The sequence below is a fragment of the Archocentrus centrarchus genome, chromosome 24 (genome assembly GCF_007364275.1).
Source record: "Archocentrus centrarchus isolate MPI-CPG fArcCen1 chromosome 24, fArcCen1, whole genome shotgun sequence".
NCBI classification, from domain to species: domain Eukaryota; kingdom Metazoa; phylum Chordata; class Actinopteri; order Cichliformes; family Cichlidae; genus Archocentrus; species Archocentrus centrarchus.
In genome coordinates, this window is record NC_044369.1 from 18,218,677 (window position 1) to 18,243,784 (window position 25,108).

General features: G+C 40.9%; 1 protein-coding gene across 1 annotated transcript; it reads right to left on the reverse strand.

The window, feature by feature from the left end:
* Positions 1 to 664: 664 nt before the first annotated feature.
* On the reverse strand, positions 665 to 24,015 carry ppp1r14c (protein phosphatase 1, regulatory (inhibitor) subunit 14C). Its single transcript, XM_030721778.1, has 4 exons — positions 23,685 to 24,015; positions 6,333 to 6,416; positions 5,202 to 5,234; positions 665 to 3,161 (listed from the first exon to the last, which is right to left on the reverse strand). The coding sequence occupies exons 1-4, from the start codon at positions 23,916 to 23,918 to the stop codon at positions 3,087 to 3,089; spliced, it is 426 nt and encodes a 141-aa protein (XP_030577638.1). The 5' UTR covers positions 23,919 to 24,015; the 3' UTR covers positions 665 to 3,086.
* Positions 24,016 to 25,108: the final 1,093 nt, after the last annotated feature.

The following is a 25,108-nucleotide window of genomic DNA, read 5'->3' on the forward strand; positions in this document are numbered from 1 at the left end:
GCCACACCAAAAACCTCCTTGTGATTGTTTTGGTTGTAGCAGTTTGCTGCGGTGCCTGGTAGTTTGCCATTTACTCTCAGAGTGGTAAGAAAACTTGAAAAAAGGAGACCTTCTCAGAGGTCTTCTCCTAAGCAAAAACTGGTGCAGCTTTTACGTTGAAGAAGAAGGGTCTCATATATGGGTCGTTTATGGTTTGCATCTCACCACCCTGACCTCCTGGCAACCACTGGTTGCTAAGGAAACGTGAAAGTGTGTTTTCCACAACCAGTTGGCCACTGGTTGCTGGCAGCTGCTAGTGAAAAATTGGTGGCAAAGAGGTATACTGTACAGTGCTGCTGAAATTCCTGTGGTCACAGATTGCTGAACTTGCACATAGTTTGCTTGGAAGATGCTGATTTGTCTCCAGACTAAAACTAATGATATTTCCACAATATATATTTTTTATTTTAGTTAGTTTTCCAAGTACACAAAATCATTTCAGTTAGTTTTAATCGTTTTCAGTCACTGCCAGCAACCACTTGCCAACCGATTAGGGAATACACATTTTTCCCTCATGACTGATGGTCCTATTAGGATTTTCTTAATCAAAATCTTGAATCAAAAGAGCAGCTCCAGCAAACTTCTAAGTGGAAAAAAATGCAATCATGCAACACAAGTAGGGACGTCTTTTAAACAGTACAGAGTCATTCTGCATTTTTATTATCGGCAAAAACAAACCACACCACATTACATTTTAAAAAGAAGAAAGCTTATTGTGGATGTACAGAACAAAACTCCAACTGAAAAACAGAATATTTTAATCTTAATAATTATAATAATAAAGGTATAAAAAGGAAAAGAGTTTTATTTGTGAAATAAAAACCTTTAGGCCAAGAAAATGTTCCCCTCGACATGCTACTTTAAAAACACATGCAAACATAAAACTTTCTATATATGGACACTTTCAAAATACTCTCCACATGAAATCCCATAAATAATAAATTATCTGCCTTTTGCCCCTGAACTGTTTCTTGACAGAAAATCCTATAGAGTACCATGATATGAATCCTGGATGCATCTCAGTTGCCTGTAACGGCTCCATCTTTGTGATTTTCCTCCAAATTCACCGAACCAGAAAAACAAACAAACTGACCGCTGCTAGCTTAGAGTGATGAAACCCAGCCAACACTGGTCTGGCAGAGAAAAAGAAGATGCAAAGAGGATGCCACTTTGGACCATCCACTCCATCAATCCAGAGACAGACTTCTTGCAGACACATTTCTCGGGCACCAATCAACAGTGAAAATGCCTTTTATACAACCAAAGTCTGGGAAGAACATCAAAAACAGCACCATTTTTAAAATTTCCTGGATTCTCTCCAACGTGTCAGTCACGTTGTTTCAACACAAAAGGTTCTACAAAGTCATACATGGTAGCGAAGTCAAAAAAGTTTGTTTTTTTTTCCTTTTTTGCTCGATTATATGTCTATAATATACTCTTCATCAATATCTTGTCTCTGTTGTTAGCATGCAAGATGGGTGCTTTGCAAGTGTTATGTTAAAATAAAACATTGCCCTGCTTTTGTCTTTGGCAGCTGTGGGTATATACTGTATATCAAACTGCAGGTTTTTGGTCTGCTCCATTCCGGTTTGTTTGCGATTGACTGTTCCAGAATGAAACTGGGCCCAACCCTGTAACAGAGTCGTGATTGTACCAGAGCTCACAGGTTCTTCAGTGTGTCGGTGGAGGGACGTTTCCTAACAACAATGCAAACCTGCTTCTGTACAACTGTAACACACTTTTCCTGCAAGACTAAAACTTCTGAGCCCACCCAAAGAAATCTGTGTAATAGGTGCCTGCGTCACACTAATGCCTCCGTGATGTTTGACATTTTAGGATGCAATACTCCCAGGTTTTGGCACACCTTCTGTTACAAGACTCGACAAGTTATAGTTTCAAGTTGTCTTCAGGTTCTTACGCCACCGTTTGTTTTTTTGCCTTCAGGTCGTCAGTAGTTAAAGTTCAATGTTGAGTAAAATGTGGACTGATCCTGAATGTCCTTAAAGGCAACATCAACCACTATTACAGAGACAAGTTAGCAGAATTAAGTGAGAAACAACTACAGTGTTTGAGTGTTGAGCTTGAGCCTAAACTACCAACTGATATGTATTCCAATAAGGGAGATGAACATGTACAATGATAAGTAAAAGGCTGTCAATCATACAGGTATTTGTAGTCCCATACAGAGAGCTGCAACACCCATCATGCCTTGCTGTGGTGAAAAGTATACTAGGAAAGTTGGTAACAAAAAAAAAAAAAAAAAATAGCATTGTTTGAAAAAGTATTCTCACTCTTTCCAGATTTTACACATCACAAAAAGGACGGGATTAATGTGTTAATGTGCTGTGCTTTTAAATGAACTTGAAACTACAGAGCTCCCATACATTTGTAAGCACTACCAGAGTAAGGATACGGAGGATGACAAGAACTAAAACTCTTGAAGACCACATTTCAATCACATGAACAAGAAATGGCAAGATACAGTACTTTAAAAAAAAAAAAAAAAAAAAGATGCAACAGAAAAACACCTCAGTAAAAAAAAAAAAAGGCCAAAAAAGATCAAGAAGCACTGTGTTTAAATAGTGCTACAGCTAATTTCATACCTACTGCAACGGTTTATTTTTTTTTACCACCTCTTTTAAAGTTTTCTTGGTGTTTTAGTCTGTATGGCTGTTTGGCTTGTAGGAGTGGCTTAAAAAGTTTTAACATGGCTCTGACATGTGAAGTTATGTGGTGTTTGTGTTAAAGCACAGTTGCAGTTTGGGCACATTCCAGATATTGTGACTATTTAAACCTTTTGGCTCTGCTTTACTCGTGTACCTTTCAACAGTCAAATATTATAATACACCTTGTTATTCTCTGTGATTGTGAAATGAATGACTAGTGCTATATTCATGGGTTCTACAGTGAATGTTTGCAGGTTGCAGAACAGTTACTGACATTTTTGATAAATTATTCTGTATAATGACAGTCCATGTATGGCGGGTTAAGTAGGTGGAGCGGAGATGATGGACTTTATGGCTGGTTAATGGCTGAAATTTAAGCCATTATAGGCCCTTCTTGGTTGGAGCGCTAAGTTTTCTCATTCCCCTTATCCTGCCCAGCAGCTCACGGACAAAGTCCTGCAGGGAGAAGAGGAAAAAAAAACGAGTTAGACAGACAGTTGCTAACGCTAACACACACAGAGCTCAGATTTGCTTCAGGAGTCCATTATTTAAATCTACAAAATTTCTTTAGTTTCTGTTTAGTTTAGTTTCTAATTGGTATCCAACATACAAAAGACAGGTTTTATATATATATACACACACACACTGCATTTATGAAATATGACATTTTCAAAGAAATTGACATTTCAGGAAAGAGGATTTTGTTGCTGAGCATTTTTATCCCAGAATGTCAAAATCTCCAAGATCTCCAACACCACAGGCTGAAGTGCAGCCCCAAACCACGACAGAGCCGCCACCATGTTTTACAGATGGTTGTGGGCACTCAGTGCTGTACCTCTGACTCTGTACATATTAATGACAATTTGAACCAAATTTAGTTTCATCACTCCATCAGACCTGTTGTCAGTTCGGTTCTGGTGTAATTTGGCACACCTCAGCATTTTCTTCCCGTTTCCCATCCTTAAGAATGGCTTCTTGACAGCCACCCTTCTACTGAGACCATTTCTGGTGAGGCTTCAGTGAACAGTAGAAGGATCAGCTGAAAGTCCAGATGTATCATGTATCATGGCTTTCAGATGCTGTTCATCTGCTGTAGATATATATATATATATATATATTTTTTTTAGAGACACGCTGCACACCGTACTGGGATATACCATGCTTTAGGCTAACAGCTCTTTGGTAATCACCTCGTTGCTGTAAAAATATATTAATGCCTGTCAAACTTATTTTTGGCATTTTTTATAGATTCAAGTAAAGAAATGCCAATAAATGATGTGTTTTTGTGACAGGCTGCTAGTAACAAAATAACTAAATGCACAATTTAAAATTGGTTCTTTGCTAAGTTGTCTATGTGTAGACACAAGACTGGGTCATCCCTCGAGTTAGGTGCCTTTTTTATGCTTGAATGATTCAAAAAGAAAAGAAAAGAAACACCGATCAAACCCATTCGTGTACGTGCTGCTTTTTAAGGAAAGGAAAATGCTGTTCTTTATGTTCTAAAAAGGTCCATGATGGTGTGACTCAGGTGGAGAACATGCTGGAATATAAACACCACAACTGTAACAGAGGTGACACTTCTCGTGCCCCAATTACTGATGCCTCCTTTCTCTTCTCACTGTGTTTTTTTCCCTCCTCTTCTATCTAGCTGTCTTGTTTTCTCTCCTCCACCATTTGTAATCAATCCATCCACAATCATTTCTCTTAATTTCTTTCATCCGCTCTCATTTTCCCGGCAACAGTGCTGTTCATCCTCTCTCCATTTGCTTCAATTGTCACATTCGCCTTCTCTCTCTCCATTGCCTCTGCTTTTCAGTGTTTGTCCTCAGACCTCATCGTCTATGCGGGATTGTGTTCAAAATGGCATCTGGGCTACTCCATACTCAAGGGATTACAATGTGTTTGTGTGTGCATGAGTACGGATGTGTAGGTGTGATGATATCAGCAGCTGTCAACCTGGCTGAAAGCTGCTGTAGCCTTGGATGCCGGTGACCTTGTCGTTTTTGTCACACTCTGACCTAATGGCACACGCACGCGCACACACACACACACACACACACACACACACACACACACACACACACACACACACACACACACACACACACACACACACACACACACACACACACAACAGTCAGAGATGACAGACAGGCAGTCCAGGCTGGGCGAGCTCGCCGTATGTAGAGGTAATGTGATTGCTCTGTTCCACCTTTAATCACCAAAATAGCTTAGCCCTAACTCACCCAACCCAGATACTTTCAAGCTTACCCGCACACACCCACTCACACACTCAAAAACACAAGTGCCATTGTGAACAAAGTGAATTGGTGTGTGTTTGTATGTGTTGTGTGTAGCTTCTTGTCCTTCAAGGACTTGTTGTATTCAGGTTAGGTTGGCAGCAGTATGAGAAAATGACTTTACAAATTCAATAGTGCAAGTGTGCATCAATAATTTCATATCTACATACTAACACTCTGCATTAAATAAACTTACCTCTGTTGGTTTGTAGCAGTCTATTAATGATTCCTGTGCAGAGATTGGCAAAGAAAAAACAGAGTTGTTTAGGGACACCTCCCATAGACAGACATTTAGATAGATATTGTATATTTTTCTCAGTCTGTCTTGGAGAACAGATCCACCCTCCACTAAAGGCAACAGAAACAGGATAGCATGCAAAGCAGTCACATGACAAGTTTGACTTCAAGCTAAGAGTGTTCATAATGGAACAAATAGGGTGAACTCAGGTAAATTGGGACACTTTTTTGGTTAATCATTTGGGACACTAAGAGAAAAAAAAAAAACCTATGTATGGCATTTAACTGTGTTAAAAAAGTGTTTTTAAATGTTTTTATATTGAATTGGTGCAATAAAATATAACTGCTTAGCCCCTACAACCTTTGAAATGTTAGGTGTCACACATATTTTGAAATGAGCAGGGTTCAGGTAAAACGGGCCCGTCAAACTGCAAAGTAAACAAGAGGCTTTTCTCATGAAATAAATTTTGTTCATTTCAGGATAAAGTTATTCCTATAATATAACATTGCACATTTGAATGCATTTAAATTGCATTAGAACATGTGAGATGTTACATGCTCTCACATCTGTCTCCCTATACTCAACAAAACTCCATTATTCTCTCCTTTACTCACTGATTGCATTTGTTGGTTTTTCTCAAACACATCCTTTCTCTCTCTCCTCTGTTTTTTCTTTTTTAACATGCCATCTGTAATGACTACTTTATCATTATTTTACTTTAACATCTATCACTTCAGCATGCCTCTTTCACCCTCTATCTGATGTAACTGCAACTAAATGTGTGCATGTGAGTGTTTGCATGTATATATAGCTAGGATTTGAAGTTCCTGATAAGTTTTTCAGTCTGAAGCTGAGGTGTGACACAAATGCAGATGCACACAAGCTGTGTGTATGTTGCTGGCTAGTTGCAGCTAATGAAACTATACAGTGGGGACTTTGGCTGTTTGCAGAAAATGGAGATGCACATAGAGAAGGAGCGTAAAACTTGAGGGATCACAAACTATGAAGTCATAAAATACACATTTCATTTCCTAAAGAATATCCCAATGCATTTTCTGAGGATTTACGAATGCAGCCTAAAGAACATACCTGCAGTTTGCTGGCTCTCTCGTCATCACTGTTGACCTCCAGCAGGTCATCGATATCTATCTCTACCTCCGGCATCTCCTCCTCCTGGAACACAAAGACACTCTTGTTTGCTGCAGCTCTTGTGGAAGATAAGCACAAAAATATGCAAAGGAGTGAATAGGAAATTAACATGGAAAAAGAAGAATATTACGCATTTTCCACCGTTTACACAAACAGTGTTTGCGAGCCTCTGTGCTCCAGGATCCAAACAACCTGAGCATATGCAGTATTTGCCTATTAGGAACAGGCATAATATGGAAATGTCATTCTACTTTGGGCTGGGCCACTTAGTGGCTCTATGCTTAGAGGCTGTTTTCAGCTCCTTACCACTTCAAAGGTCCCCTGTTCCACTGGTTCACTTTATTTACCCACAAGGCTGGAGCAGAAGAAACACGCAGGGAAGATCAAACCATCCCTCTCCCGGCTACCACACGATGCATCATCCAAATTCTCCCTTTTGGGTTTTAAAGCCAAAGTGACCATGTGCATAAAAAGCTTCTTTATTCAAGCTTTTATCAACAGCCATATTAATTGCAGCAATCTGTTACTATCCCACCCCAGCATCCCCAGAATATAAACTATTTCAATATCCAATTATTCCCTTTAATTTACATCTAATGCCAGCACTCATGTAGTACACTACACTCTTTTGCACAGGAAAGACTTTGTGTCCCAAACCCGTAATTAGTGTTTTCCCTTTTATTTACCACGGCTATGATCTTTACCTAACATCAATAAACACTGTTGACTACGTCTTTATTAAAATACACCCCAGATCACCTTTTATCATTTGCCAAGTATGCAGTAATGTTCCAACAAGAGTGAAGCAAACTTTTTGTCATTTATATGGAAAAATCAACACCCAATTCTCCATGGCTTTCAGATTTCAGGCTTTTACCAACCCTTACCCAATGGACTATTTCTGTCTTTACCATCCATAGAAGTTAGTAAACAGCTAGATGATGAGCTGATAGCATGTCAGTGCTCTTTTTTGCCAGTTTATTGAACAGTCTTGATGAAAGTTCACCGAACAATGCAAAGTTTGATGATGGGGACTGAAAATCTAGCAGGGAAAAAAAAAGTAATGCATGGTGGGTCAGAATATTTAACCTTGAATCATGATGTTTTTCACTGGGTTCTCACTGTTGGACCTGTGGTAAAAATATAAATTAGATTGTAAACTCTCTTATAGGCTTCTCTAGAGCAACTGAAAAGATCTTTTTTTTTCCTATTCCACTGTATTACTGTACTACACTTCACACTGGAGGGCTATAATGCTATGATACATTTACATGAGCCATGTAAAGAGATGCCCTGAGTGTTTACCTCAGCAACCAGCTCATGCTCCAAGATCAAACCCATGACTCGCAGCCTTAATGCCTTTCTCACCTGGTGCATGCTAACCAACAGTGTCCTGAAAAATACTCCATAAAATTGTAGGATGATGTCTGGCCACTGTTACGCAGGAAGCTAAAAATAATCAAAGTGACTGGTACTGTGGTTGTGCGTGTGTGCTTGTTTGTTCAAGCCTCTCAGAGGAGAATGGTGTATGGTGAAGCCTCGAGCATGCACTGGTATTCAGACACAGGAACAGGGAGGATGGATGGATGACTTGATTTTAGCTCTCAGCATTAAAACTCAGTCACTGCTCAGTTTTGCGTGGGTGGCTTGATGTGCATGGAATGAAATTAGCTTACAATTACACCTTTGAAAGTAGCCTACAATACAAAATGTGGTACATTATGCATACATTTGACTACTGATGAACAAGTGCAAATGGTACTTCTCATATGAATCTTATCTGTGCAGATAAATGTAGGAATGTATATGTTTTAGCTAAGCAACATATACAACAACATATACACAAGCCTCATAACACCCATTTAAACAGTCAAAAAATATTCCACTAACTCTTAAACAAGTTTGAACATATTTCATATCTGTATTTGCTCAAACACACTTGACATTCAAACACACACACACACACACACACACACACACACACACACACACACACACACACACACACACACACACACACACACACACGGCTACCCCACCTCGATCCTTGTTCTTGAGGGGATCGAGGTTACACAACCTGCATTTTAAGCACCTCTTTCTCTGAAACTTCTCTGTGTCTGAACATGAGGGTCTCGCTCTGAAATCACCACTCGTTGAGGAAACTGAGAAGAAAGGTGACGAGAATCAGCAACATGGCAGAATATGTCACAGTCTGTTATGTCTTAGTATATGAGTGTGCACGTGGTGGAACCACAGAATTTGTGTGCGAATGCTAGTCATCCGAGGAGAGGTGAGATATTTCAGACTGAGGAGAGGAGGGATAAATTGATTAAAGATGAAAAGAAAAAAGTGAGAAAATTGTGTAAATGACAGGCGGTGAAATGATGAGTCATTTTTAATGATTTCTCACAGTTAGTTGCCACAAACAGATTGCATGTAATTGCCAACTTAACCCAAACTGATAGCAGACTGACTCCGTCTTAATGCTGTTTTATCACCGTCTTGATGCACCAAAGGTAAAAGATCCATTCTTAGTCCCCGCCTCAGCATTCAGCATTCAGGGGACCTACAAATTAGGCAGCTGATTAGTATTTTTATTTTGCATTTTCAAAGATTTGCATCTATTATTATATGTTAGAGTGATTAATATTGGCAATTAGGCATCTACAACTACAAATCAGAGATGTTAAACCTCTCAGTGTCAATAGGTTCTGCTTTCCTTTATAAGGCTGACAATAGGTGGAGAAAATTAGCACCATTCAATTGGTGTGTTAGGAAAACTCAAAATGTTCCAAAATAATATCCTTGCTGTTGTCTCTAAATGTTTACACAGAGGCTGTTTCATGCCCTTGGGACAGATAAAATCTATTAAAGGTCCAAACCTGAATTTCAAGAAAAAAAATCATTAAACATCTCACTTCCCTGGAAGATTGTGTTATTTACACCTGCAAATTCAGAGGTGTGAGTGGAGTACAGAGATCATGGCCTCAGTCAGTGTTGCTGTCTTTGTGTACTGTGATTTGCTGGTTTAACCCAATAATAGAGATGAATGTATGACTTTGAATGAATAACACTGTGGAAGTGAAAATCTGCCCAGATAGTAAATTTAGCAGACTGACCTACTTCTTAAGGTGTTTGAGGGCAAAGAACAAGTCTGTCTGTCTGCGTGAGGGACTATCAGTCAATTCACCCTGAATGCTGTGTGTGTGTCTGTGTGTGTCCCTGAATATTCCACTTGTCAGGAGGCAGTCCGTCACCCCCTGTCACTGTGATTGGTGATGACTAAAAACACAGCCTGCTCGCGAGGCATGACTGCAGGCGATCGCCGATGAAATCCCAGCTCCCACGAACACACACACACACACACACACACACACACACACACACACACACACACACACACACACACACACCACACACACACACACCACACACACACACACACACACACCAGTTTGTGCTGCCATCAATCTTCTGCAGAGAAACGCTCACCACGGGGCTTTGTGTTACAGTACTTAAGTGTATTAAATACACTGCATGGATGGCAAGAATGGAAAAAAACACTCTCACACCTAACACACAAATAAACACTGAAGATGTTGTTGTCCTGCTGATGATTGAGAGCCTAAAATAACTAAGGTCACACCCACTGCTACCAGGAACCCAATTTTCCATCTCGCCAGCAGACAAAATGACAAGGCACAATGGCACAAAGTGACAAGCAGCCACAAGCAAACATACAAAAAAGGAAGATGCAGCATTTCTTACAGATGAGGGCTTTTTTGTTGTTGTTGTTTTGTTTGCATATGCATAAGAGAGCTATAATGATGGAGAAAAAGAGCGAGATTGTGTGCATCTTATCTGAAGAGGATGTTGTGTGCAAAAAACAGATAACAAGGAGCAGTGTTTGTTGTAATGAAGGCAACTCTGTGAAGACGATGTGTGAGAGCCAGCAGGAAAAACAGAGGCTGAGAGAGAAGCAGGGAGCAACACTGCCAGCCTGTGTGTTTGCTGTGTGCAGAGAAAGCGAAGCATGTGTGTCTGCCAGACTTGTATTCACCGACAGCTAAACAGCCGGCAGCGTTTTCAGTCTGCTTCATCTGCGATGAGGTGAATCAAAGCTAATGTAAGCGGCCCGACCCCGTGACTCACTGCAAACTCTATTCAGACTCTATTCAAACATTCTCTGCGAACAAAGAGTCAAACTCCTTGTGACGGGGAATCACTTCGCTCAGCCAAGTGATTCATAATTATTCCTATTCATAGCCCATGTATATGAACTAGAACTACCAGTTATATTGGACAGAGGATATGGCTTCCTGAAGTCATAATTACTGATTCGAATAAAACCATGGTCAAATTTGTTTCATCTCAGAAATATTCTGTTTGAGGAGAGGCACGCGACAGAGCGCTTCAGTTAGCGAGGTCATGTGTCGTAAGGTAGCTTTCAGTTCATCCAAGGAACAACACATGATTGCCCCTAAAAAACTGCCACAACTCTGCAATAAATTAGAAGCAAAACATTATTTATTTGACCTTAGTTTCATTTTCACAGAACAGGTGATTCAGCAGGCTAACCTTGCAGAGACAGCGTATAATCCTTATGAACCCTCCCAGTCAGTCTGATTTTACCTTCTCTACAGTCTTATTATCACAGACTTGTTCTGTGGTTCAGCTGCCTCGTGGAAAAACTTCAATCAAGTCTTTGTGTGTACTGTTATCAGAACCTATTTTCAAGTATCAGCTGCTTTGAAATTGAAATATTGTAACAAAACTCACAGCCAATAAGCATTCAAAGATATTTACATAGCCAGCATAAAACACGCTTGCAGAGGAGCTTAGCAGCTGTACTGCAAGATCAGTTACCCCCTTGGGCCACATGAAACCTCACCTTGGAGGTCTGGATCTTTTAGCTTTTTATGGCTTTCAGCTTGCTAGCTTGGACTCACGATATGAAGGTGGCATTATGAAAATAGTATGCCACTGATTATTGTAGTGCTATTGCATCATTGCAGACAGACCGTTTTTTCTGGAGGATCATAATCCTCAGTGTGCATGTGTGTGTGTGTTACGTGAGAGACATTTGCTGCAGTGCAAAGAGCTCAACGACATTCAATCTCCACCTTCAGTGGTTTATTGAAACTGAGCATCAGGAACACATGCAAAACGGGGCTGACATTGACAGATCCTTCTCATGAGTCAGACAATATTAACCACACAAACACCGCCTCAGCTGGTTTCAAAGAGAAGTTATCTGGTAAATAAGATAATACCACCGCCTCTTCTTTCATCACTTCCCTGTACGCATGTGATACAGTATTTAAAACAGAGACTGACAGGGAGAGATGGTGGGAAAGGGAGAAAGTAGGAAGGGTTTTAATAGTACAGTGATGCTGAAATGTTCACGTGGTACTGTAAACAAGGAGATGTTGCAAAAGAGGAGAAGAAGAAGCAAAGGGAAATATTTCTGTTAACTCACACCAATGAAATAACAAATGCAATTGTCTATTGAATTTGTATCAGTATTATTTGTTCCTTGACTATGTCATTTTGTGTATCTTTATTGTTGTTTGACCTGCCTGGAACTGCAGAAGGAAATTAGCTAGCACCTAAATCTGGTACAATGCATCTCTCCTCTCAGGAGGCCGATGCTTTTGTACATGATCCCTGACAAATAAATAAATACAAATACAAATGCAAGGGATGTAGGCTTGTGTTAAATTAGGAGCCACACAGAGATAAAAAAAAAAATATGGGAAAACAGGCAACAAAAAAGTGAAAAGCACTAAAAGGAACTATGTATGAATTTGGTAATTACAATAGATAAGAGGAGTTAGGCTACAGGGAGATGGGGAGTGCACAGATAAGTGGGTCACTTGTGATGATGATGCAGAATGCAAGGAAGAGGAGGATTGCGCAACACTAAAAGCTCACAGCTCAGCTTTCTTCCTCTCTCTATGCTGCCGTGCACTGTCACATCAAAGCGAGCGGGCACTCAAGGTGGGATGAATTCATCTTCAGAGACCAAGTTAAACCGAGTAAGAGACACTACAGCATGACAGAGAATGCAAAGAACTACAGGGTGGGGGTGGGACAGAAACATGCAAGAAGACAAAGACAGGAGCAAAGGAAGACAACTAAATATAAGGATTTTCTTTAAATGTATGGGGAAACCAAAAAGTTACTTGAAACAGTAACAACTGAAGGCCGTTCCTGCATCCCTCTATTCCCCACCCCCACCCAGCACCTTCCTCTTGCCCTCCAGCAATGCAATTTGCTGAAACCATACAGCATGGATTATGTGACTTCACTGGGTAAAGTTAGCTGCTGCAGCAAATGCTCTTTCCCACGCTGATTCAGCTGTACTCTGGAGGACGCAGTATATCAGAGAGGAGGACTGTTAGAAAAATGTGTCTTATGGGGAGGAATTATATGCAAGGGAAATTTTCAGTTTAAAAAAATAACAAAAGATTATGCATACTGAATTTTGGAAGCTCACTGTGACGTAAATGTCTTAACCATTCTCCCCCTGATGTCGCTCCACAGTAGTGTTGTAGTAGCCCCAGTGTGATTTTCCACTCTGGTCAACAAGCTGATATTACAACCATGTCCTTGCCTTGCTATGCTTGAAGTCTCTTCAGATTTTTTTTTTTTTTTTTTTTGTGCCATAAATGAGGTTTCACATATCATTCTGTATCGACATACCCCTACCCATAGGCTTTAAGGCAGTTGCTCCAATTCTATATATTGCGTAGCTGTATTGTGCCATATGATCCTTTGATTTACACTGGAGTTAAACTGGGGCTCTATTTTGCTACACCAGTGTCATGGTTGTTTATGTTGCTTTAGCAAATGTCGGAAAATAAATAATTCATGCTTTTATCTGTCTATGCGAGGAGAGCACAGAAAGGTATGAAGCTCATCATGTGACATCAAGGATGACGGGAAGTGTACGTGTCATTACAATCTTGCAAATGAAGGCTAGCTATCACACACAGACTCTGATGTAATGTTACTGTATGCAACACTACCACATTTGCCACACCTTTGCAAACAACATCTGATGGATAACCTTTGAATGGGCCATTTTCCACATTTCTGGAGTTAAATTTCATTAAATTGTGAATTTAATAACTAACATGAACTGTGGCCACATGCAACACTACCAAGGAAAACGGTCTCCCATATTTTTATCAGTTGAGAAATCAGCGCTACATAGGTCTACATTTTGCTTTGTTTTTCTACATTTGCAAGTCATGAGACTGCAACACAATGCTTTGCTAAAAAAAGAAGAAAAAAAAAATCTTTGCTAACATTTTAAAAGCTAAATGGGCCATTTGAAGCATTTATAAGTGTCAGTGGAAGACATTAAAATGCCCAGTGGAAGAGAGAATGAGATGACTCGTGACCTCAACAGCTTTCCATACCAACGTGTGGTTACGCTGTAGTTTAAGATCCCTTCCAGAAGCTGTGCGCTTAAGGTTAATAACTACCCTCAAAATGCTGTGCCATATATCCTCCTCCTTTAGAGCCGTAGCTGCTTATCCATCTACATCTCTGCCATATAATACATAGATAATTCCCATTAAAGCTCAAAAGATAGCATGTGCAAACAGCAGAGATACCACCACACTTTCATCTAAACTGAAGGTATTCCCAAATATCAGATGCAGTTTAATAGGAAAAAAAATATATATACTATTAATGTATTGTCAAACACCTTTAGGTTTCTACCTTGCACAATCCTTCCCAAGTGCTTGCATCAATAGCCCCAACTGCTTACAGCACCAGCTCACACAAAACCCACACATGCTTTTTAGCCTATTGCTATACAAAATCAAAATCCCTAATATCAGCACCCCTCCTGTTCGATTTATATCCCAATTTAAAGCCAAGAGTAAGTATTACTGTGGACTGTCAAGCTTGAAAATGCCAACGCCTGTTCTGTGACTTTATTTCACAGTTTTGTGATTCAGTACAGGATTTACTGTGCTGTATTTACCAGGCAGACAGTTTCTCCCTGACGCTAATGGATCAACAGCTGGGGCTCATTTGGACCTTTGGCTTAAGTGTAAATTAGCGCTTTCAGTCATACTGGACTTAAAACATCATGAGCACCAGGGGCAGAAAGAGTCATCCTGCCTATTGGTCAGCTATTCAGGGAGGATAACATCTAGTTAAAATAAAAGTAAAAATAAGCCCTTTCCCCCTAATTTACTTTAATCTCAGGTGCTTGTTTGCTATTTGCATCAACCGCTTTCAAATGTGCAGAGTCATGCAGCAGATGCAAAGGCATACGTGCCACACGCCCATGCATGAGCACACACCCCTGACTTTGAGAGTCAAAACAACAGCCTCCCTTTTCTACGCCTTTCCTTCACTTCCTTTTCTCGGACACGTGCAAATGACGATGGTATTTTGCATCTTCTCAATGTGCCAACCAAAGAAAGTGAGTCAGTGTTTACATATAGCCAGTTTATGAATTGATTTGGCCTGTTTACAAAGAAACCACTGATTAGCTGGATCATCTCGGGATGAGAGGAGATGTCATAGGAAGACAAGAATGTCAGTGTGTGAGTGTGAAAAGTCAACGGCTCTTCTTTACGTGGCCTCGGCGGCTTTCCATTTCAGCACCGCTGGTTGCACATTTCGCAGCTGGTTCTCGCGGGTCTCTTCCTTTGAAAAGAATCTTTAATCACCGTTTGGGTTCAAATCTCAAGCTTAGTAAAATGCGTCACTTCTAGACTATGACCGCCAATTGTATTTGCCATTTTTCTTCTTGTACTGCTACATGTTGGGATTCAGTGGCAAGATTTGCAAAAGCTATCAGTCAAGTTAATAACCTGAAGACATTCTGTCATTTCCAGATCTTTTTTTTTTTTTTTTTTACCCTTATCCACATTTATTCTTCTACAGGTATGTGTAGACATAAGTTATGGTGCCAGTGGTTTCACGACTAAGATCATGAACACAACACACGGGTTCAATAGGAAAAGAAGCCTCAAAGTATAGTGAAGAAAGAGTTGAGGAAAGCTGCTGAAGACAGAAGCAGACAGAAAGACCAAAACCTGATTTCATCATCAAATCAGGTTTTCATCACCGCTGCTCTGTGAAGGAGGTGGAGCTTGAGCGTAAGCAACAGGACCAAAAAGATGGAGAACTACAGTGCCATGAAAAAGCATTTACCCTCTTCTTGATTTCTTAGTTTTTTTGCATATCTGTCACATATGTTTTACATCAAATAAATTTTAATACTGGACAAAAATAACCCAAGCAAATATAAAATGCAGTTTTTAAATGATGGTTGCATTTGTTAAGGCAAAAAGGTCCTCCAAACCTACCTGGCCCTGTGTGAAAAAGTAATTGTCTCCCAAACCTGATAACTGGTTGTGCCACCCTTGGCAGGAACTGCAATGAGTCTTTGACATCACTGTGGAGGAATTTTGGCCCACTCTTCTTTGCAGAACTGTTTTGATTCAGGCAAACTGTTTAAGGTCGCGCCAAAGCACCTCAGCTGTGTCTTTAGATTGTGGCATGATGTGACACTTTTTGAAATCGTCACATCATGACGATTGTCAGACAGGTTCTATTTAAGTGATTTCTTGATTCAACAGGTCTGGCAGTAATCAGGCCTGGGTGTGGCTTGTGAAATTAAACAGGTAATTCATGATTTAACAAAGGGGCAATTACCAGGTAGGTTTGACTGTTTTTTTACTTTAACAAATGAAACCATCATTTAAAAACTGCCTTTTGTTTTTATTTGGGCTATCTTTGTCTAATATTAAAATTTGTTTGATGATCTGAAACATGTAAGCATGATAAATATACAAAAAACTAGGCAATCAGGTCACAACACACTCCAGATGTGTTATGTGGTGGCATGTATCATTCTTACCATATTGCAGATCTAACAGTTGAACCTTTGAACTTTCTTGTACTCGAGAAAAATAACAGAAAAGAGGGGGCATGTGGGTGGGGGGTGGGGGTAGGTGGGTGTCCCACTGAATCAGAAGCTGACACGAGAGTGAGGAATGACAGCAAGATGGAAACTATAGAGAGGGCCCCCCCAAAAAAGGCAATAAAAAGACTATAACCTTCATCCTGAGTGTTGCTTTTCAAAGAGACATTTGATGCCTTTCTGCAGCCATTGTGTTTATAGCTGTTTCAACAGCTGGTGTTTATCTACTTGCTAAAAGGCCTTCTTGTCAACACCTCTGATTTGTTTAGCAGCACATGCATGTGTCTGCAGGTGGTATGTGAAATGTGCCAGCACGTGGCCGGACACAGACCCCCGTCAGTATCTATTTTTGTCTGTGTAATTTGAATAGAAGATAACACAACAATGACCTTCGTCGCCAGATCCATAAACACATCAGGGTCACACATTAAAACAATCATCCAACTTGCCGCCTAAATCTCTTAATGAGTGGATCTGTCAGTCTTGGCTGTAATAATTGCATAAAGGGTGGTCATTCTGGATGCATGCTTATCCTCTTTTTACTCCTTTCTAAGCTCCACTTTCTTGTGCAATCTTGACCCTTCAGAGATTATAAAAGCACATCAGATTAATGTGAAATAGAAGAATGATCAACAGTTTTCGAAATAATGAGGCAATCCCGCTCAGCCCGCATCCTATCATCAATCAGACTGAGACATGTTCGACTGATCACCGAGGGGAAGCGCATCCATCAGCTGTCGTAGGTGGTGATTTCACATTTTCACAGGCTAGTAAAACAGAAAATAAAAGATCCTCAATGTTAAAGTAATGCCTACATGTACCTGCTTGTGTATACATGCAGTATATCCAGTAACTTCATTGGTAACATAATGCTCCTGTCTTTGTGTGCCAATATGCAGGTTTACCCTCGACATGGCATTGCTAAACCTATTGAACGCTACTAATGACTTGAATTGAATTGCACTCTTTACGCCTCCTCAGCAGCTACCACATGAGGCTCACATGATACAGTATATGATTGTTCCTGCTTCCCAGTAAGAAGGAAAAAAATAAACATAAAAGGCAAACAAGGAGAAATGTTATGGACAAGGTCATAGGAGAAGCAGAGAGAGGAGGGGATAGTGATGCAGAGAGAGAGAGATAATGAGGTTCTTTTTCTTTTTTTCTGCCAGGAAGTTGATGCTAGGGGGACAGAATCCAGATTCCAGCGTCCACTACCAAAATATACAAAGGCCGCTCTGAGTCCCTCCTACACAAAACAGTGCGGAAATTAACCATCCACCCATACTGTGGTGACGATTATCCAGAGAAAAAAGGAGCAGGAGACAGAAGCTTTAGTATTATCCAGAAGAAAATGTGTCTTCTCCAAGGTCTCTCTGCTCCATTTGGTCTAAATATGTACACACACACACACACACACACACACACACATACACGCTGACCTGTATGCGTTTGTGTGTGTGCGTGTGTGTGTGTTTTCATGCTCATCAATGCATGAAAAGCACCCCCGACTGCTCACCACCCTATATCTGCCACAGAGCAGCAGAATACGATCGCCCCAAAAAGCCTGGACGGCTTTATTCACACCCATGGACGCAGACATGAACACGCAGAGGGCCTGAGGGCCAAGCATTTTATGCTGGCAGTGTCTGCGCCTGTGCACATGAATGAGCTTCATTGAGTGGGGCTCTATTGAAGTTGAGCCACAGAAAAGTAGGACATTACAGTGTCTTTCTCCCCTTATTCTACAGCATACAACCCCGAAGAACACACACATACTCGGTACGCAAGCCAACAACAGATTTGCTGCTCTATCAATCTCTTTCTCTGTTATTTTCTCTCTCTCTCAGACAAGAAATAAATGTCTAAAGCTTCTCCTCATTCATTGATTGCTCTGAGGTGCTCTCAGACAGACAGACTTGTCACTGTGCTGACAAACTCTGCCTTTTAATCACCTAGACTTGACCTCAGCGTTAATCTGCAGACCGATGGAGCCTACTCAAGTCTCTGACAGAGGGAGAGGTCAGGGCTGCACAATTAATTGAATCTTAATCTTGATCATGATTTTGACTACCCGCGATTAAATGAACATGATCGAGCGATATTGAAAATGTGCCAATAGAACGTAAAGCGAACGCAAATCAAACGCTCCCTAAATCACTGCCCAATGATGTACCTGCATGAGCCAATCACAGCTGTTCCCTGCACAGAGTAGCTTGAAGTTGATCCATTTTCTTCCACTTTTCCTTTTCAGCCTTTCCAAGCTATACGGCAAGAGGCAGGGTACACCCCTGGACAGGTCACCAGTCTGTCGCAGGGCTAACACAGACAGACAACCACTCACACCTATGAGCAATTTAAAATCACCAATTAACCTAACCCTACAAAACTGCATACCTTTGGACTGTGGGAGGAAACAGTTGTACCCAGAGAAAACCCACTCAAACATGGGGAGAACATGCAAAGTCCACACAAAGCCCACACTGGGCCAAGGAGGATTTGAACCAGGACCTTCTTGTGACCGCTGCACCACCATGCTGCCCCAGCTAGCTTGAAGTTAAAAGGCATATATATAACAAAATTCAAATGTCTGGCACAGCAGAAGGTGAAGAGCTTGTCCCTTGAAGCAGATCATCTGCTGTTTGGAAATGCTTTGGATTTTGGGCAAGTGATGCTGTGCTGTAGAGCTGCACTGCAAGGCATCACAACTAATGCTTAATTTATGGTATTGTGAACGTGTCCATTTGCATATGTATTTACCTTCAGAGAGGGGTTTTCAACATACACAAACGTGCTCCTTTGCAGTCTTCCAAAGTCCCAGCTGCACATTGCTCAACATAGATGAGCAATGGTCACTTTTGGACACCTTTTTGTTTTTAACACTTGGATCACTTCAGCTCTTTGTTTGTTATAACTTCTCTCTCGTCCACGGCTGGCTGATGGACCAAGAGCAAGAGTAGCCCACAGACTGGCTGCCCACAGACTGGCTCCTAAAGATGCACTGAAATCACAGATGCGATCACCAAAGACGTGCGTCCAATAAGCACAGTGAGTAACAAAGGTTTCGGGAAAGTGGTCAACTTACTGCACAAAAGATTTTCTATCTCCTCGTGCACTTATTTTTCCAAAGTCACAATAACTACGCTGTAAATGTAGAGGGTCTCACAGCTGTTGAGTACTTTGCTTCGAGTTTTATTAACGTCTATTATCGTTCACTCCATTCAGGTACACTGAATGGAGTGAACGACTTTATATTTTGCTTAATGGAGATGCACTTAGGTGAGGTGAGCAAGCACCTTATTTGTCTGCAAAGATGTTTTAATTAACAGGAAAGCAACACAATTAAGAAGTAAAAGCAGTGCCCTATTGATTTAATTTTGCATCAAGTTTTGGTTAATTTTCTTCTTCTTCTAAGAGGTTCACTGAATTTATGTGAATTTTATTTTGATGCATTTGTAAATTTGCAGGAATGTCGCACATGGATGTGAAAGCAGGGTCAGGTTTTCATGACAGTGCGATAAAAACATTTTTGTCACTAAAATCAATGAATAACTTTGACAAATAATTGTAATATCATGTTGGTCATAATCGTGCAGCCCCTTGGAAGGCTGTGAGATAGTGTTAGTGTCTTTATTTAAAGAGGTAGTGAGCAATATGCTGCAGCTTATTGAATTATAGGGTGAATTTACATGTATTCCCATTAAGACTTCAAGAGACAAAATGTTGTTTACTACCACTTGTAAATACAGTGCGGACCGGTATAGAGGAAAAGCAACACAAGCCATTTTCTTTGACACCACAAGGAGGTAATAATATAGTCAAGGCTTTCACTGTATTAAGAGCTGCAGTGGGAGCACTTAGGACCTTGGCTTTATAGCACCCCTTTCTCCCTCTCTCTATTTATTTGCCTCCTTGCTTTTTTCTGCTTTCTCTCGTCCCTGTCCTTTGAACACCAAAATGAACAGAGGCAACATGTCCCGAGAGAGCAGAGGGGAATCCATCTCTGACAGAACTCACCTTCTGTTATCCTCTCACCCCGAGAGAGAGAGAGGAGGGTGGAGAAAGACAGGGAGTAAGGCTGTGAGACAAAGCTAATTTAAGAGAAGAAAATACAAAGAAGAAAAAAATACCCTAAAAATTACTAATTTGATATTTTACTGTCTTGTTCACTTTAAGATTAAAGGTCGGTTTTGACATAAAGAGAAATAATTTGCCTTTTTACTTAGAAGTCCAATAATACAGCCACTAGCAACCTTAGCATGAAGACTAGAAAAGAACAGAAACTAGCTGTCAACAAACCAGCCTCTCTTTGCCTTCCAGCACCGCTAAACACACACCTTTTTAATTTAATCTATACAAAACCCAAGCATTCCCATGAATGCTTAAGTTTTTTTCTTTTATTTTTTCTTTTATTATTTAAACAAATGACATCTTAATATGTTAATTCCTGGAGGTGTTGGTAGCTGGATTTTGGACTTTGGACCAGGCTAGAGGACCAGATCATCACTTCTCAGCCTGGTTCTGTTGAGAAGTAGTGACGTTTGGACAGCAAAGGTTTCCTTTTCTTTCACTTTTACTCTGCACCTAAACCAGTTTTTACACACATTGAATTTCCTTACGTTATTGTGTGCTACGCAGTTTGTCTTCCAGTTATTCCAGTTATTAACAATTATTGAAAAACGAGTAAAATTCGCACCCACAAAATCCTGTTTTGTCTCTGTTAACCTTTTCTCCGGTCCATTACTTCTCAGTATTGCCACACAAGCACCCTGCCTACACACACACACACACACACACACACACACACACACACACACACACACACCTCTGCGATGCTTGCTAGTATCAGGTTTTCTTATGAAACTGATACAGTGGCTGACCTTTAAGCCTGGCCAGCGTGCTCAAATCAGTAGCCTCCCCTTCGATTTATCATGTGTGCACACACAAACACAAAATACACACTTTGGTCTTTCTTAGGTCCTATTCTGGAGGCGTTAACAGACATGAAGTGGGTGTGACTTCCTGCTGACAGTCATTTGAGTGAACATCAGCAGCAATGCAATAGGCTCCACAGGATCCACCTGCTTAAACACTGCTATTCACAAATGAACAGGCACGCACGTGGGTGAAGGAAAGCATCGAACAATGCAGCAAAGTGATAATGTGTCACAATAATGAACAATAATGATGGGTTGGTTTCATTTCATTAGCTCCTGTCCCATGAAATTCTAACAGCCCCCATGCCTTTCTAAAACTAGTCAGTATTCCAGCATCCAGCGTGACATCAGACTGGCAACAACACCAGCGAGCCAAGGGATTACCATGTGATATTATCCCATTTGCCGTGTGAAAGACATAATATGAGGAGGTGTCAGGCTGCTGGGAATATCTTTGCTGGGGGTGGGGGGGTGGGGGTGGAGAGTTGGGGGGAGGGGGAGGGGGGGGATCAACAAACATCAAATCTTTCAGACACCTCTGTGTAGACTGAGCACAACTGCTGATGACAGACCGATACATAGACAAGAACTGAGATGCCGTTGAAATTTAAACTAATCTGCTCTCAGGCAGACTCTTCAACTTGAGTGAGAAGAATTACAGCAGAACCATAAAAAAAGAAAGAAAAGAGGAGAAAGCTTGCAAACAAAATAACAGCTATATAAATCACACCCGGGCAGTTCAACATGCAGACGGCATGCGGGATGTCTATATGCCTTAAATATGGAGAAAGAAATACTGGCCTTACAGTGCTCTGTCAGCAGAAAAACAAACTACTGAAAAAAGACAGCGATGCTTGAGTGGTCACATTTATATCAGTGTCCTGGTATAATTTCAGCAAGTTTCCCTTCTGCACGCGCACGCGCGCACACACACACACACACACACACACACACACACACACACACACACACACACACACACGACTCAGTTTTACTGTTAGGGTCTACATGTTGCATAAATTAATTAATAACCATGTGCACATTAACAAATACAGCCATAACACATACTTAAGTTCACACCTATAATTTATGTTTAAGTAACATGAACCTCCTTTGTATGCTCCACGCTCACAGACCCCTGTTGAGTCTCTGATTGTCCGAGTCTGCGCGCATACGGTAAGGCCATGTATGTGTGCATGTTTGTGGAGACCTTCAGTTTGGAAGGGGGATCAGAGTCAGAGGAGGTGATTGGCTGCTAGCGAAAGTCACAGCATCAGCACGTCCTTAACCCACTGCCCTTCTTTTTTCTCTTCTTCCAACCCCTTCCCCCCACTGGCACTGTGTGGCAGAGTGTGGCTGCAGCCTTTCAAACACGTTCACTTACACATGACTTATGACTTATAGACCCCCTCTCTATCTGCACCCCTTTCATGTTCTCTCTCCACACACACGCGCACACACGCGCGCGCGCGCGCACACACACACACACACACAACCCCCGTGGCGCCCTCCTCTCTCTTCAAATGTTAAAGAATGCGACTTGAGGACGTGAGGGCGCAGAATTATCGGCCTGTCGATATCGTCCTTCACCCTGAAAGGTAAAAGTGGTTTTAAAAGGTCAGAAATTTGTTACACGACTTGTTTCCAGCACACGGCGTCTCCGCACGCAGCTCCGGAGAAAACTGAACTCTGCCCTAAACCACTGAGTTCTCGCTTTGGTGGATGGTGAGGTAAATACACTCGAGATGGATGTCTGTTACAGGGACTGATCTCTGAGTTTCTCGTTCGAGACACACTGAATAAGACAAAGCGCATCCTGTTCGTTAATGGCTCGGAGAAAGGCCAACGCGACTGGTGCGTAAAAAGCGCAACCGTGCGGTTTCTCTCGCGCTCCCCTACTCTCCCTTTCTCTGTCTCTCAGCCTCGTGGAGCCAGCCATCCCTGTTTCTCATTAACTACGGTGAAAATTGCATGGGACATAATACATCAGAACCACACAGCTTTGTATCGCTAAACCAGCTGGTATGAGTGTTGCAGAGGACAGAAAGACACAAATAAACATACGGAGACAGGCTATTTAGTGCAAAATGTTAGGGTCCAAATGAAATAAGGACGCACTTTATTCAGGTGCCCTTCTTGTAAATGCAGTGGGTTGGAGCACCTAAAATGACAGAGTAGTCGGGCTGCTGCAGCTCTGCCTAATCCATAATGTAACTGAAGACATACAGCAAGCGCAAAGTCAGCCAAACAGGATAAATGTATATATCATTGTCGGTTAAACATGTCTAAAGGTAACGAGGTTAGGTTTTGAATCACCCCAGCCTTCTCTGTGGTTTTGAATCGGTGACTACAGCGCACCACCAACCTTGTGCGGCTTTGGAGTTTTGCTCGACTTACCTCACAGTCATATAACTCGCTGAGCTGCTCGATGATCCACTCCTCCAGGACAAGTCTTTTCCGCAGCTCTTTCCTGTCGTACTTCACGGTCACTTTGCCCTGCTTCTTCTGGACCGGGTCGTCCCCATTGATGGGTCCGGACCCCACACAGCCCACTCCGGGTGCACCTTGGAAGAACACGCGGCTGCCGGCAGTGGGCAGAGGGGCACTGGTTTCGGTGCTGGCGGCCGACATAGCGGGATGTGGAGGCGTATTGTTAATAAATGTGTGGATGAGGGGGAGGACTGCGGTGCCGAGTGGGAATGTGTGCTGCACGGCAGAAGAGAGAATGGTGAGGAGCTTTTAAACAGCTGCTATTTAAAGCGCTGCGCCGGAGACAGACGAGAAGGCGGAGCGAACACTGCAAGAAATGGGAGACTGTCAAATAAGCCCATGACTGTAAAACAAACTGCCTATCCTGCTGTTGGTAAGGTGGCAGGGATGGGTGAAGAGCTGCAAAATCAGTTAGCAAATGTGACATTGGCTAGTTTTTTGTTTTGTTTTATAAATATACCTAAAATATTCATATTGGATGAAAATAATTTGGTTATTTTTTGCAGCGTACAAGCCGAAGCCCCTCAATGGTGCTTTATCCTTGCACCAGCGCACAACGGAGAGTTAGCGCATGCTGAGGGGCTTTCCTCTGCTGTACAATTATTTCTTTATTTTTATAATATATAAATGCTATTTGTACATTTGTGTGAAGAAGAAGTAGAAAGGGAACACTGAGTCCGGCATGGGAAAACTCTTGCGCCACCTGTTGGACATAGTGATATAATATAATATAATATAATATAATATAATATAATATAATATAATATAATATAATATAATATAATATAATATAATATAATATAATATAATATAATATAATATAGTATAATGTAATATAATATAATATAATATAGTATAATGTAATATAATGTAATATAATATAATATAACATAATATAATATAAATTATATTATATTATATTATATTACATTATACTATATAATATAATATAATATAATATAATATAATATAATATAATATAATATAATATAATATAATATAATATAATATAATATAATAAACTAATTTACAAAACCAGTAGAGGAGTGAACCTTCACTGTCCTTAGACTTGGATATGCAACAGACTGAAATCAGCACATGTGAAGTGGAATATTAACCTCACAGTGGTAGGACTTCACACTGACCTAAATCTCTCTTATGTTGGTCCTTATCTTGATGACCTAGTAGACAGCCTATGGTGCATCTGTGCTTTATTTCATTTTATAGCCGAGCCTGAAGCCAGTGGGCTATTTCTCAATAAGGCTGCTCTGACTCAGCCTATAGGCCCTCCCTGAATAACTGTAACAGTGTTTCACAATATCAAGTCTGTG